At 47.9% G+C, this 15,612-nt stretch overlaps 1 protein-coding gene across 2 annotated transcripts in view; it reads right to left on the bottom strand.

Annotated features, from left to right (window-relative positions):
- SCARA5 (scavenger receptor class A member 5) overlaps positions 1–5,609 on the bottom strand; it is a 146,646-nt gene extending 141,037 nt beyond the window's left edge. For both annotated transcript variants that reach the window (XM_030937978.1, XM_030937979.1), the window contains exons 1-2: positions 5,021–5,609; positions 242–368 (exon numbers count right to left, since the gene is read on the bottom strand). In XM_030937978.1, the coding sequence (XP_030793838.1) occupies positions 242–353 (112 nt within the window). In that variant the 5' untranslated portion in view covers positions 354–368; positions 5,021–5,609. The remainder of the gene's footprint in view (positions 1–241; positions 369–5,020) is intronic.
- Between the last annotated feature and the right edge of the window lie 10,003 nt (positions 5,610–15,612).

The raw sequence follows: 15,612 nt of genomic DNA, 5'->3' as shown, positions 1-15,612 counted from the left end.
GACTGATGGGCTGTGCAATCTGTCCATCTGTAAAATGAGTACTCATCTGACAGGTTTGTTGAAGTGAATGAATGAGAAAACCCATGGAAAAGACCTTTTAAAGCATAAAGTTCAATATATGCACTATTACATGAGGAGGTCACAAGCACTCAAAGGCAATGCCAAGGTTGAGTGGGAGCAGGGCTCCCTCCCCACCCCCAGGTCAGATCTTGTGCCCCAAGTCTGAGCCTGCTGTACTCACCATCCTCACACAAGTTCAGCTTGGACAGGCTCCTGCCATCAAAGGAATCCTCACAGATGGAGCTGGCATCACAGTCGCTGACAGTGTGCAGGTACATGGCTTTGTTCTCCATCACGCCCTGCAACAGCTGCAGAGAAGGCAAGAGGGGAGGAGAGGGAAGACGAAGGCAGGGAGAGAGACAGAATCAACTGTAAGTGGAAACAGAAGCAAATGGATAGAACAAGGCACCCACCCCTGACCCTAAGCCTGAACACGGGACCCTCTGCTCATCACCAGGACCCAGGTGCCATCCTCCAGGTCCTTGGGGCCATGATGTCTCCACCCCCAGTTTTCTCAGGACTTCAGAAGATCAAGGCCCTTGGGCCTTTCTGATGGTGGGATGTGTCCGTTCCTTTCAACAACTCTCAGGGAGGCTGGAATCCTGAGCTGGGGCCACTGTGGGTCACACTGGGTGGGGACCAGGAGGAGGGAACACTGCCGACTCAAAAGGTGACCTGCGAACAGGCTCTGAGCCCTCAAAACCCGGGGCATGCCAGACAGACATGAGCTTCTGTTTTGTGTTGGAAATGAAGGAAGGAAAGGAAGACACAAAGGGGCATTCAGAGCGGGTACAGAGACCACTTGCAAACAAAGCTGAGCAGATCAGGACTGCTCCCAAATCCAATGGGGCTGGCATGTTGGAAGGAGCTTGGCTCAGTAGGACCACAGCAGGGATTCATTTACTGTGGTGGGGCCCGAGGAGCAGGGAGCCTCTGTGGGGACCCGCAGGCACTAAGCATCTGGGCAGCTTTAGGCCAGGGGAGGGCTTCTGTCTGCATGGCCCCAGAGGCTGATTCACTGGGTCTCTGGGTCTACACCATGACGTTCCAGGGGCATATACATTGACTTAGGAGAATCCCATGCTCTTTGAAAGGAAACAGCCTGTTGACGCAACAACGTGTACAACCCGATCCCATTTTGCAAGAGATGCGCACATAAGGTGTGTGTGGATGTAAGACGCTATGATGGCTCTGGGTGAGAAATGTATTACAGGACTCTGGCTGGAAGGGATTGTGGGGATTTAATATTTCTTTTTGCTTTCAGATTTTCTGGGTTTTCTGTGACGCATTTGCATTCCTTGTGTAATGAGAAGAATCTGTTTTTTAAGCCAAATTACGAAGTATTTACATCAATTACTTGATATTGTTTTTGTCACATAAATGCTCAGTGACTTCACAAATTATTCTCTACTTTCATCAAGGTTCCAGACATGAGTTTACCTTGACCTTTGCCTCTGATGCTCTTTAACTATCTGGACATTTAAGCAAAAAAACAGCTTTTTTTTGGTTAAATAATAAACCCTTTGGAAGATAAAAGCCCCATGAGGATGGGTCCCAGGCCCAGTATGGAGCAAACTCAACCCTTCGACCCAGAGGAGACTGGGAGGAGAGGATGCAGGGCTGGCAGGTGGCAGTGGGGGGACAATGCCTGTTGATTGAGAGATCAGTCAATCAGTTTCTCTTCAGAGGGAGGGTGGGCAAGGAGGTGTGGCAATTTTCATAAATAGACATAATCAGGGAAGGAGGCTGGCTGGGTCGCTGTGTAGCAGAGCAAAACATGAATTCCATATTTTCTTTCTTTCTTTCTTTCTTTCTTTCTTTCTTTCTTTCTTTCTTTCTTTCTTTCTTTCTTTCTTTCTTTCTTTCTTTCTTTCTTTCTTTTCTTTTCTTTTCTTTTGAGACAGGGTCTCACTCTGTTGCCCAGGCTGGATGGCAGAGGTGCAATCTTGGCTCACTGCAACTTCCACCTCCCAGGCTCAAGTGCTCCTCCCAACTCAGCCTCCTGAGTAGCTGGGATTACAGACACATGCCACCATGTCCAGCTAATTTTTTGCAGAGATGGGGTTTCACCATATTGGCCAAGCTGGTCTGGAACTCCTGGGCTCAAGCAATCCGCTGGCCTCAGCCTCCCAAAGTGCTGAGATTACAGATGTGAGCCACTGCACTCGGCTGAACCCTTTATTTTCATGACTTGAGCTTGGCCTCCAGAGACCTCTGACATTTGGGCTGAGAAGAGACCAGAACTGACCAGTCACTGTATACATGTCCTTCCAATGACCCAGGAGGGCTGGAGGCCTCTGCTCTTAGCCCTTCTCTACATCCCCCACAATGGGCACACACACGCATGTGCACACACATAGTATGGGGCTCCCAGTATCTGCAGGCCTCTCCTCCAGCCTATGGGAGGGATGGAACAGGGGGTGGTCCACAGCTTTGCCAGGATCTCTCCTCCCAGCCCCAGACTCCACCCACTCTGGCTTCCCTGTGCTGCAGTGGTGTCCAGTTCATTGGGCTCCCAATTCCGGCCCTCCACCCAGGGAGGGCCTCTAGGTGGGGCCCTGGGCAGCTCCAGCACTGCTAAGCTGCAAGGCACCCTCCCTCATTTCAGGAGCACTGTGTGAGGCACTCCTCCCTCTGGCTTTGCTCCTTGGGGGGCTGTGAAGCAGGAGGCTAAAGTCTCTTTTGCTTGCAATAACCCTCCCTCTGCCAAAGCCAATATCCTCTACTGCCCAGAGGCCACACAGAGCCAGACAGGGCGCTGCCCCTGGGGAGTGGAGGTGTGAGGCCCCACTGTCATTTCCACCTTCCTCCTCTTCTGGTTAGCTCCTGGGACGGAGCTGGAATGCACAGCTTGTTAGCCAGAATGTGTCTGAAGGGCGGCCCGTCTCCTTCCTCCTTCCCACCCCTCAGCTGGTCCAGCAGGAGCCCTGGGGAGCTGCTGGGGAGAGGGGCCGGGGCCAATCGGGGCCAGATGTGAGTGCACAGGGCTTGGAAAAGCTCAGACAACTCTACTCATGTTTGTTACTTGGAAATGAAAACTATGCATGTTCTAACTGCCCAGGTTTTCTTGGGGGCTGTTTTTCTTTCTTGGGGGAGGGAGCAGACATTGGGACCCTCAGATCGCAGATCTTATGTCTTTGGACCAAGTCTGTGCTCTAGAAGATGAAACTGATGGCAAGTGCTCCTCCCAGGAGCACTGTAATGGGGGCAGGCTGATGGCATTTGCATTCCGTCACTGCCATTTTAAAGATAAGCCATCCCAGACCAAAGAGGCAAAAGAAGGAATGGATATCAGAGCAGGAAGAGGCCCGGGCACAGTTTTCCCACACAGGGCACTGGCTCAGCTGCAGGGTTGCTTTGTCTGGGAATTGCATGTCAGGCTCTTTTGGTGACCCCTTTCTGGGCCCCAGATCAGGCAGAGAAGAGAATCCTACCTCACACTGCCAGACAGTGTACTCCAGCAGATGGGGATCCTGGGACTGAGGCGGGGCTCTGAGAGCTTGAAGCACATGAGCAAGATGTGGAAGCCACAGTGACCCGTGAATGAAGCCCAAGGAGCCTGGACCTCAACTTGCAACTCAAAGAGGGAGGTTTTGCTCTAACAGGGAGGGGACACCCTCTCCACTAACCTCTTGGCTGTCATGATTTACTTCCAGACAATTTCACCCAAGGCACTTAGAAGGGCAGGTTCAGGGCCAGGGATCTGCTTCTAGATTCTGCATTTGAGAGCTGGAGAAGACCTCAGCCATCTGTGCCCTGCGGCCCTGTGCCCTGGGGCCATCTGTGCCCTGCAGGCCTGGCTCTCTGCAGGAACGCGGGGAGCACAGAAGCCAAGGGCTCCTATCCTAGCTCCTCTGTTTATTGGTTTCTTGGGGAACTTGGCTCAATCACCTGACCTCATTCAGCCTCAGGTGCATCACCTATAAAATGGGAAGGTTGGTATATGCTGGTCTCCCGGGGTCACTGTGAGCCTCTCGTGAGATAATGCAGGTGGCATGACTTTATGAACAAGGTCACTCAGGGGAGCTGGTGGCAGAGTCTGATGAGAACAAGCACCCCCCAGCATCTTCTGACCCTGCCTGGCAGCCAGGTAGGGGGGTGTCCAGGTTCCCAAGGCCTCCCTCCTACCTAGCCAGTCCCAGAAACAAAGATGTTTGAAGTTCCCTTTTCAAAAGGCAATCGCAAATGCACTCCAGGGCTGATATCTGGACCCTGGCTCCTCGATCCTTCTCTGGACATCAGAAGGACTCTGTTAAATCCTTCTCTGAGTGGGTAGCGTGACCCTCACTTGCTGCTCCCCAGTCAGTTTCCCTGGGTACCAGCATAGAACTCTGCAGGCTTTACGGCTTTTCTTTGGATTACCTCACTTTAAACTCATCAAAACCAAGGGAAAAAAATCACATGAGTGTGGCCCTTCTCCAGAGAGGGAATCGCTAAGTAGGTTTTAAATGTTTTCCTCCTCTAACTGTACTTAGTTAAGCTAAATCATAACCCAAAGCTGGACAGAGACAGATGTTTTAGAAATAACTTCTCCCCACATATATCCAACCACTGGCACATGCACACGCACAGACATGCATGCACACACATGCACGTGCACACACACACGCACACACACGAAGCCATGGAGAGGAGCTGTCACCTGAGCCATGTGCACCCTGAGTAGGCTCTTTGGCTGTGACATGAGTCAGTTGGAGTTGTCACTAAGGCAATAGCTTCCCTCTGACACCCCAAATGCAGGCTCACACTCTCTCCGGCCCAGGCAGTTGGATGAGGGCCCAGCGGATATCTGCGGGCCCAGCTAGCCGGGACCTTCCCACCTGGAGAAAGCACCTTCAGGCTCTAGGTCTGAAGTTTCCCAAACTCTGTACTCCACTCCATTCAGCTCATTCCAGTCTCCTCCAGCTGCCTTTGAGACAGCATGCCCAGAAGATAGGGCAAAATTAGTACCAAGACTCACCTGAGTGCCTCTGGCTGAGGCTGTAGACCTTTGTCCCCTCAGATCCTGGCATTCGCCATGGTGGCCGGAGAGCTGTCTGCCACCACGCTGAGACACAGGCCGCCCCTCGGACAGCGTCCCCACAGCCAGTCAAATCCAGATGGAGTCATAGAAAGGGGCTGCAGGGGCGCCCAGGGACGAGTCTCAGAGCAGGACCACAGGGGCCACTTCTGCAGGAGGACCAGATTAAGATGCAACCTGTGGCAGAGTGGGGGTCTGGGTCTGGGGCACCCCGAATGGGGGTGTGCGCCTGGGACTCCCTGTCGTTGGTGCCTGACCCTGGGTGGCGATCAGGAGATGTCCTGAGGAGGCACCGGCAGCTCCTCTAGATACTGCCTGAGATGCGAACTGCAGCTGCTCTCGCCGCCAGTCTGTATAAAACAAAGTTATTGGAGCAGTTGCGGAGGCTTCTGCAGTGGGGTCTGGAATACGGTCCCCCTCCTGCGGCCAATCGTGGCATTACAGCCCCATGTTGGAACGTCCGCCGGGCCCAGAGCAGCGCGGTCAGCCTTGGCCTTGGGACTCCACCACGCCGGCCTAAAGGCCCTGCTCAAAATACTTTTTGGAAGGCTTCTGGGGGAGTGGCAGCTAGACCTGGCTTATGAACCACGCAAGAAAACCAGTCTTGTAAACTTATTTATAGGACAGAATTGGCATGGCTCAATTCATTCACCAAACTTGGCACAGAGTTACTTTATGTATTTTCCTGGAGTCACGTTCATCCCCAAAGGACACGGATTGGCCACACTGGGGGTAGTCAGGAAAATGCCCCAGGGGGTTCCATGGAACTCAGCAGCAAAATCAGCGTTTCTGGCTCGTTAACGCTGCACAGGGGCTGGGGGATGCAGGATGAAGACTAACTGGCTGTCCATAGCAACTGGGTCTGGGAGGGGGACTCAGGCACGAATAACCCTGGACCTGAGCATGATTGCTTACGTTTGAAAAAGGAGATCTAGGCTGGGTGCAGTGACTCACACCTGTGATCCCAGCACTTTGGGAGGCTGAGGTGGGAGGATCGCTTGAGCCCACCCACAAGTTCAAGACCAGCCTGGGCAACACAGTGAGACCCCATCTCTTAAAAAAAAAAATCTTTTTAAAGACCATCTAACCAGATGTGAAGGGAGCTGCGAAATTCAAATTGGGGTGGTAGTATCAGGGACATCAGAGCAATCCCCATAATGGTCCGAGCCAGGGTGGCATAGTTAGGCTATGCAGATGGCCTCCAGAGGACAGCACTCTGAGGTAACGTTCATTAATGTGTTCCTGTCTGTTGGTGAAAAGTTCAGCCTCAAGACTCCAGGGTCAGACTTCGTACATGAGAAGTGTTTGCCAAAACTCAACTGTGTCAGTGCAGCTGCCCGCCCACAGCTGAGTCAGAAACGCCTTCCTCATTCTCAGTGACTGCCCCGCCTGACTGTCTGGGAAGCAGCTCCAACATCAAACTCCATTTTACAGAAAGAACAAATGATAATTGTATCATTATGATAATAATACCAGCGAGCGGAGGAGGAGAAGGAAAAGAAGAAGAAAACACTTCATAGCAAATACCATGTGCTTCTTAAATATTAGCTCATTGAACCTATTCAACAACTCCGTGAGGCAGGTACTGCTATTATGCTCATGTACAGAGACTGAGAGGAAGTGACTTGTCCAGGGTCTTGTAGCCAGTGAGTGGCAGAGCCAGGATTCAACCCTAGGCAGTGTGACTCTAGGGTCTATGCCCTTAACCTCTCCCCTGCACCACTGCCTCTCAAAGGGAAACAAACGTTTTTGCCCCCATCAATTCACCAACATTCCTAGGAACGTAATCTTAAAAACTGCCAGAAATGTGATCAAAATATGATGTCCAACCAGCCTGGGCAACAGGACAAAACCCTGTCTCTACAAAAAAAAAAAATACAAATAATAGCTGGGCATGGTGATGCATACCTGTAGTCCCAGGTGCTTGGGAGGCTGAGACGGGAGGATCAATTGAGCCTAGGAGTTTGAGGTTGCAGTGAGCTGTGATCACATCACTGCACTCCAGACTGGGTGACAGAACAAGACCCTGTCTTTAAAAAAAAAAAAAAAAAAAAATTGATGTCCAAAGATCTTCCCTAAAAGGATGTGCATATTAGCAAGAAATGTGGTAGTTAGTGCTACGGACTAAATGTGGCCCCCAAAATTCAGGCATTGGAAATGTAATCTCCATTGCAACAGTGTTGGGAGGTGGGGCCTTTGTGAGGGTATTTGAGTCATGAATATATTTGGGATGCTGTAGAAAGGGCTTGCAGGAGTGGACTTGCTTGATCCTCTGCCTTTCTGCCATGTGGGGACTCCACGCTTGTCCTCGCTTGTCCTCCCACCTCCCGCCCTGTTAGAAGCACTGAGTTGTACTGCATGATAAGCACATACCACACGCAATGTGTATATCGGTCTCCTGCTGACGGGGATTTGGGATATTTCCAATCTTTACCTATTATGAATAAAGCTGCTGGAACAGGCAAAGGAAGATTTGACAGTGAAGTATTGGAATGACCTGGAGGGCTGGTTTTCTCATGGGTGAGAGTCCTCCTGGCAGCTCTTAGTTCAGATACCTCCTTGCCACTAAAATCAGAATTGTCCCCAAAATTATTTGCTTCCATTCAATCACAAATGGCATTTGTAGTAGGCATTTCTGCCCCCCAACAAGCTGTGATGAAAATGTGATTGCCTTGATAGAGGAGGGCTGAATAGACTTCTGAAGTAGTCTCATCTATGACATCTCAGTATTTAAAATGGAGGGACCAAGCTTTTTCAATTTGTGTTTTCTAAAGGTAGGATGTCGCTTTGTCACCCAGGTTGGAGTACAGAGGCACAATCATAGCCCACTGCAGTCTCAACCTCCCAGACTCAAGAAATCCTCCCACCTCAACCTCCTGAGTAGCTGGGGCTACAAGCATGTGCCACCACACCCAGCTAATTTTTTAAAATCCTTTGTAGAGATGAGGTCTCGCTATCTTGCCCAGGCTGGTCTCAAACTTCTGACCTCGAGCGATCCTCCCGCCTCCATCTGCCAAAGTGCTGGGATTACAGGTGTGAGCCACCATGCCCAGCCTCCATTTTTGACTCTTATAAATGGTGCTGCTGTGATCATTCGTGTGCGTGTCTTCTGGGGAACATATGGTTGCCATTCTCTTGGGCATATACCTGGGCGTGGAATCGCTGGGGCATAGGGTGGCCCTGTGTTCAGCTTTGGTGGACATGGCCAAAGAGTCTCCCCTGGTGGTTTATACCAGTTTATATCCAACAGGGGCTGAAACTACACTTATTCCTTGTCCTTGTCAGTGTCAGCGATGTTTATTCCATTTTCCCTGCTCTGGTGCATTGTAGAGGTGCCATATTGTGGTTTTAATTTGCATATTCCTGATGACTCATGAAGTTGAGCACCTTTAATTATTGCATTAGGTCTGATTGTTGACTTGAACTCTGGGCCCGTTACACAGCAGGTCCTGCCCTACGGCTTGGGGTTGACTGTTCCATCTGCCTGGAGTGGTTCCCCCAGATGTTTGCACAACTAACTTCTTTGCCTGCTTCCCATCTTTTCTCAAAGGTCACCTTCTTCATGCTGCTGAGCCTAATGATTCTATTTTAAAATGCTACCCACAAGCCAGGCATGGTGGCTCATGCCTGCAATCCCAGCACTTTGGGAGGCCAAGGTGGGAGGATCACTTAAGGTCAGGAGTTTGAGACCAGCCCGGCCAACATAGTGAAACCCCATCTCTACTGAAAATATAAAAATTAGCTGGGTGCAGTCGCAGTCTCAGCTACTTGGGAGGCTGAGGTGGGAGAATCACTTGAACCAGGGAGGCAGATGCTGCAGTGAGCCGAGATGGCGTCACTGCACTTCAGCCTGGGTGACAGAGCGAGACCCCATCTCAAATAAATAAATAAATAAAATTGCTACACACCCCTGGCCACTCTCAGTCCCGCTCACCCTGCTTGGTTTTGCTTACTGTCTGCTAGAACAGCAGCTCCAGAAAGGCAGCTCACTTGAGTGCTTCAAAATGCCTAGCAGGGTGCCTGGCGCACAGTACACACTCAAGAAATATTGGTTGTGTGACAATCTGAGGAAACAGCATCAGGTACAGAGAACAGAAGGCTCAGAGGCCTCAGTATGGAAACACACTGGACATGCCGGAGGGGCAAAGAAAGGCCCAGTGCCCGGAGCACAGAGAATGCAGTGCCCAGAGACAGGAGGTAAGGGGAGAAGGAGGCCTGGGTCTCGCCCTGAGCACAGAGTGGGGCTGAGGCCACGCCCTTCTTTTTTGTCTCTCTCTTCTCTCAGGGAGCACAACAATCCTGTACTATTTATATTTTTATTTGTTTCTTTCTTTCTTTCTTTTTTTTTTTTTTTTACATATTTCTTCATGTTATTTCTTGTTTAAACTTTTAAAAAATTTTAATTGTGGTAAAATACACATTGCATAAAATTTGCCATCCTAATATTTATTTATTTATTTATTTATTTATTTATTTATTGAGACAGGGTCTTACTCTGTGGCCCAGGCTGGAGTGCGGTGGTGTGATCTCGGCTCACTGCAACCTCCACCTCCTGGGCTTAAGCAATTCTCCTGCCTCAGCCTCCCAAGTAGCTGGGATTACAGGGGTGCACCACCACGCCCAGCTAATTTTTGTATTTTTAGTAGAGACAGGGGTTCGCCATGTTGGCCAGGCTGATCTCAAACTCAAACGATCCACCTGCCTCAGCCTCCCAAAGTGCTGGGATCACAGGTATGAGCCGCCATGCTCAGCCCTAACTGTTTTAAAATACATAGTTCAGTGGTATTAAGTACATTTGCATTGATGTTCAACCAGTCTCCAGAACTCTTTTCATCTTTCAATACTGAAACTCTACTCATTCAACAACTTCCCGTCAGCTGTCCTCCAGCCCCTGGCAACACTCATTCTCCTTTCTATCTCTTTGAATTTGACTACCCCAGGGACCTTGCTATTTCTGTATCTGTGGCCGACTCTACAAAAACATACTCTAAAATGTTTATCTTTAGGATTTTCTTTTCAGTTAGTTTTTAACCTGGTTCACATGAAATATAAGTGCTTTTCAAAAGCAATTTTTGTCCATTGTTTACAAACCAGTGTTTATCTTTTATTATTGTTCAGCTTTGTAAAAATATCTTGGTGAGAAGTATGTAATCAGCTGGCTTATGCCTATAATCCCAGCACTTTGGGAGGCCAAAGCAAACGGATCACTTGCGGCCAGGAGTTGGAGACCAGCCATGGCCAACATGGTGAAACCCTGACTCTACTAAAAATACAAAAATTAGCTGAGCATGGTGGCTCACGCCTGTAATCCCAGCTACTTGGTAGGCTGAGGCAGGAGAATCACTCAAACCCTGGAAGTGGAGGTTGCAGTGAGCTGAGATTACGCCACTGCACTCCAGCCTGGGCAACAGAGTGAGACTCTGTCTTAAAAAACAAGTATGTAATCTTTCAAAACTCAGAATTTGTATTTATCATTTTTAAAAAGTAACACTTCATTGTATAATGAACATGATCTTGTTTAGGAGTTCATTTTGGTGAAAATGATTGTACACATCATTTTAAATGCTAATAAGAATTTAGCATTTGTAAAATTGTATTCAATCAATAACACAAATGCTTTCTAATTTGTCATCTTATTGTTTATCTCAAAGCATCCATCCAGTCTGAACTGAAATCCGTCAACCACCCTGACCCACAACGTCCCTAACCCCAGTCAGCAGTAGCTAGATCTCAGGGAGGAAAACAGATCTGAGAAAAGTGGCCTCTGAGTTAGAAAGCAGCCCAGCTTTTAACATTTTTACCTGGATTTTCTCCTCTATAATTTTCTGTATTCCTCCCCTCAAAATTATAAGTACTTTATTAATTAGAAAAAATGGCCAGGCACGGCAGCTCATGACTATAATCCCGACGCTTTGAGAGGCCGAGGTGGGAGGATTGCTTGAGGCCAGGAGTTCGAGACCAGCCTGGCCAACATGGCAAAACCCCATCTCTACTAAAAATACAAAAATTAGCTGGGCATAGTGGTGGGCACCTGTAATCCCGCTACTCAGGAGGCTGAGACAGGAGAATTGCTTGAATTTGGGAGGCAGAGGTTGAAGTGAGCCGAGATCGCACCATTGCACTCCAATTTGGGCGACAGAGTAAGACTCTGTCTCAAAGAAAAGAAAAAAGAAAAAAAAGAAAAAAAAATATAGTAACCCCATAAAAAGATATCTCAGAGATTATTTATCCTCAGCACACTAATTTATATGCTTAGCTAGGAAAGCAGGCATGTCAGCAACAAATGCCACTGTCACAAAGTGCTGAATTAGGGTAAATCCCTACACTTACAGTGTCAAGTCTTGGACTTCAATCTAATCATTCCTAGATGCATGTCATCGGGCAATCACTAAGCTTCGTGGTCTCTGTGTTGTCATGGGACATAAAAATAATAACTCCATATCACAGAATAGACAGTGGGATTAGACAGTGGCTAAGAGGCCACTGAGAAACCTCATGAGATGATCCCAGGAGTCCCTTGAAAAAGGATTCTCTGGTGAAAACCAAAAGCATGCCTTTATTGCAGGACTTATCAGAGCCTTTAAGGTGCTCTTGAGCCTGGTAATCCTCCAAGAGGGGAATGTAGTGTTAAGGCTTCTCCATTCTCACTTGAACACAGAGAATAAGGCTAGTGTTTCACAGCACTGAGCTGAAATTGGTAGTAGAGATGACTTTCTCAATCATTGAAAATAATTTTAGAAAAATGTTAAGGCTTACTGCTGCAAGTGCCACATCATAAAAGACGCCCACACTAGTGGAGTGTGAGGAGGAGCCATCAGTCCTGAGAGGACAGTAAGACCACCTTACCTGTCCACTTCCTGAGGAAGGGGCCACGTCCCATTTGTCATTGTCTCCCATCCTGCAGCTCAGCCCTATAAATGCGAGTGACCTGAACACCTTGCTCAAGGCCAGTGGCCACCCCTGCCTGCTAGCCCCCTCCATCCTGTCCTCTGCCACCATGACACCCACAATCCTTCTTTTGTCCCTCTCACCCCCACGCCCACCTGCTGAGCCTCTGCCATACCTGCCCTTCAACACCTTCCAGACTCCCCAGCACAGCTCACCCTTCAAGGCCAGCTCAGACTCTGCCTCTCCTCTGGAGCCTCCTCTGCCAGCTGGGCCTCAGCTTCCCTAGGTAATTCCAGCGCTAAGGGCTGACCACCTGCTCAAGGGCCTGAACAACATGCCTCTGGTTGTTCTGAGCTCATTAAGGGCCTGGTCCATATGTTCTACCCTTGTGGATTCTTCTTCAGCATCTAACCCAGTGACAGGCCCAGAGCAGATAATGAGCCCATTCTGATCAGTTGGTATGGAGGCTGAAGCAACTCCATCTTGGATGCTGACCTGCCATGTTGACTTCTGATTCACCCCAGTTCCAGGAATGCCTCTAAGATTTCTACTTTCACATACTTACCGTGAATCCTGCCCTTGGGTCAAAACAACCTTGACGTAAATCCTGTCCTTAGCAAATCTGCATTATACCCCTTCCCTATGGTATATAAGCCCTGGGATAGGAGGTGTTGGTGTGGGCCAACCTAGGACATGGCAGTAGGTTTGCATAGACCTGCTTACCACAGAATGGTTGGTGATGTGGATGTGTAGACCTCAGAGAAGCTTCGTGGAACAAACACTAGATTCTGAGCCATGAAGCAGGGTCTTGACTCCCATATCCACCCTCCTCAGCCCTGTGAGGTAGGTAAGTCACAAAACTTCTTTGAACCTGAGTTTTCACGTCTGCAATACCGGGTTACTATTTCCCGGCGTTACCATTCATCCCAAGGGTGGTTATGAGGGAAAGGCGCTTTGAAAATGCTGAAGCACTTCTCCAATGTCAGCCTTACTATTATTTTTCAGAGTTAGCAGCCCCTGACAAATGGAGTATTAATCATGATGATGGAGCTCTCTCTCCAGAGTCCAGCTGCTGACAGCTGGCGCTGAGTCCAAGACAGCGGGAGCAAGGTTCTCTGCCTTGTGGAGTTCCCTGAGCAGTCATGGAATCCACCCAACCATCTGCTTCGTCTTGATGTGCTTGGCTCATTTTAATTCTTTTCCCAGAGTGTGGAGATGATGGATTCCATGAGACAGCCCAGGTTTTCTGACACTGGTCCAGGGTTGCAGACAGCAAAGTCAATGAGCTTCCTCCATGTCACATTCATAGCGCAGAGACCCAAGAGCCAGCCTTACCTGGAGCTGCCTATTTTGTCAGACTCAATGACCCAGGGTACCCTTTAAGGGATCTCTCTTGGAGCTGAGATGATGTAAAATTTGAGAATTAGATTATGATATCATTTTAAAGGGGGTAATTTGTAATTGGTAGCCAAACATGTTTATTCAAGGGAATCATATGAAACTTCTCGAAACAGGGTAAGATTTGGGGCCAAAACTTGTAAGAAGGAATTTAGTGGGACAGGGCAAAATAGACAACCATGTTGGAAAAATGCACCTCTCACATACAGGATATGGAATACCAGGCTTCTCCAGGCACATAAGAAAAAATCTTATATTGGAGATGGCTTTGAGATTGATGGAAGTCAGAAACAGTTGGGGAAAACAGCTATCAGCTGAGTAACCTTTATCTAAAATGCTTGGGACCAGAATTGTTTTAGATTTCAGGGTGTTTGTTTGTGTGTTTGTTTGTTTGTTTTTCTGAGACGGGGTCTTGCTCTGTTGCCCAGGCTAGAATACAGTGGCTTGATCACAGTTCCCTGAAGCCTTGACCTCTCGGGCTTAAGCAATCCACTCACCTCAGCCTGGGAAAACAGGCACGCAACACCACGCCTGGCTAATTATTTTATCTTTTGTAGAGACAGGGTCTTGCTATGATGCTTAGGCTGGTCTCAGACTCTTGGGCTCAAACAATCCTTCCGCCTCAGCCTCCCAAAGTGCTGGGATTGCAGGCCTGGACCACTGTGCCTGGCCTGGATTTCAGATTTTTTGGATTCCAACTCAACATCGCTAATTTGAAAATTCTAAATCCTACATGCTGCAATGAGCATTTCATTTAAGTGTCATGTTGACACTCAAAAAGTTTCGAATTTTGGAGCATTTCAGATTTTGGATTTTCAGATTTGGATACTCAACTTGCATTTCAAAACTTAAGCTGCATTAGTACAAGCAGGATGAGCAGAAAGATTGAGGATACAGAGCCTTTGAGCCCTGCATTAATGAGCCCACAGTTGGTGTAGTATGCTCAGTTCTAGGTGCTTCTGAAAGATTTAGTCAAAACTTAGAGGGCACCCACTAGGGTGACTAGGGTAGTGAAGGGTCTAGAGACCAAAAGCAAAGTGCAGTGCTTAACCCAGAGAAGAATCTATGCAAGGGGCCATGACTGTGTTCTCAGATACATGAAGGGCTGTCATGCAGAGATGTAAGTTTTCTCTGAACTATGAGGGAGAGGGGGAATGCCACCAAATGTACAGAAATTCTTGTTTACCACTGAGCTGTCTGGACCCCAGAACCCTGGCTGATGCCTGGAAATTCCCCACCAACGGCATTGCTTAATCAGAGCTTGGGTAATCTGTACTGCATGGAAGTCTCACAGAGGAGTTTCCCGCACTGGCTGGCTGCCTGCACCCAGTAACCCCTGACACCTCTCCCAGGTCAAAGAAGGCCGTTAGAAGAAAACTTTTTCCACCTTGATAAGAATTAGCTTACAACTGACTTTGTGTTTAGTTTGCTTAGGTTGGGGAAAAGAAAGAACATTCCATGCATGTTTTTAATAGTAAGAACTAAAACCGGAAATATTATATTCAATAAACATAGTAAGTAATACTAATAAATGTATTTCGGTTGCATATTATGCCAGAAAGAGAGAAAACGAGAGAAAAAAAGAAATAAAGATGAAGAAAAATTGAGAAGGAATGATGGAGATAAAAGAGAGGAAAATAAGGCAAATAAATGGAAAAAGAGACAAAGAGGGAGAGGGAGAGAGGAAAGAAGAAATGGAGGAAAAGAGTGAGGAATCAGAATATAAAGTGATATAATTTATTTCCTTCTCTTCCTTCCTGAAACATGACACATATCATGGCTAGTGCAAAGTGAAGGTTTTCTTTGTTTAATTTAGATCTTATGTTTATCAAAGATATGCATGTATTTTTAATAATTTAAAAAATAACCATAGCTGGGTGGGGTGGTTTGTGCCTGTAGTCCCAGCTACTAGGAAGGCTGAAGCAGCAGGATCACTTGAGCCCGGGAGTTCAAGGCTGCAATGAGCTATGATTGCACCACTGCACTCCAGCAAGATCTCATCTCTAATCATCATCACCATCATCATCATCACCATCGTATAGTTCTACGAGGCTTATCATGAAAGCAACAGCTCCCCAGTCTCTCAAACCCATATCCTGTTTCCCATAGGCACCAATTTCCAGCCCTTCAAGTCTTACTTTTTATATTTATCTCCACTTTTCTAAATAACACAATTATACTGCTATTCTTTTTTTTCAGTCTTGTGATTATCCATTCCAACTGTAAGGAAAAGAGTTATCTCTCTT

The sequence above is a fragment of the Rhinopithecus roxellana genome, chromosome 9 (assembly GCF_007565055.1).
Source record: "Rhinopithecus roxellana isolate Shanxi Qingling chromosome 9, ASM756505v1, whole genome shotgun sequence".
NCBI lineage: Eukaryota > Metazoa > Chordata > Mammalia > Primates > Cercopithecidae > Rhinopithecus > Rhinopithecus roxellana.
Note: the sequence above shows the minus strand (reverse complement) of the source record. Positions and strands in the feature narration are given on the sequence as shown.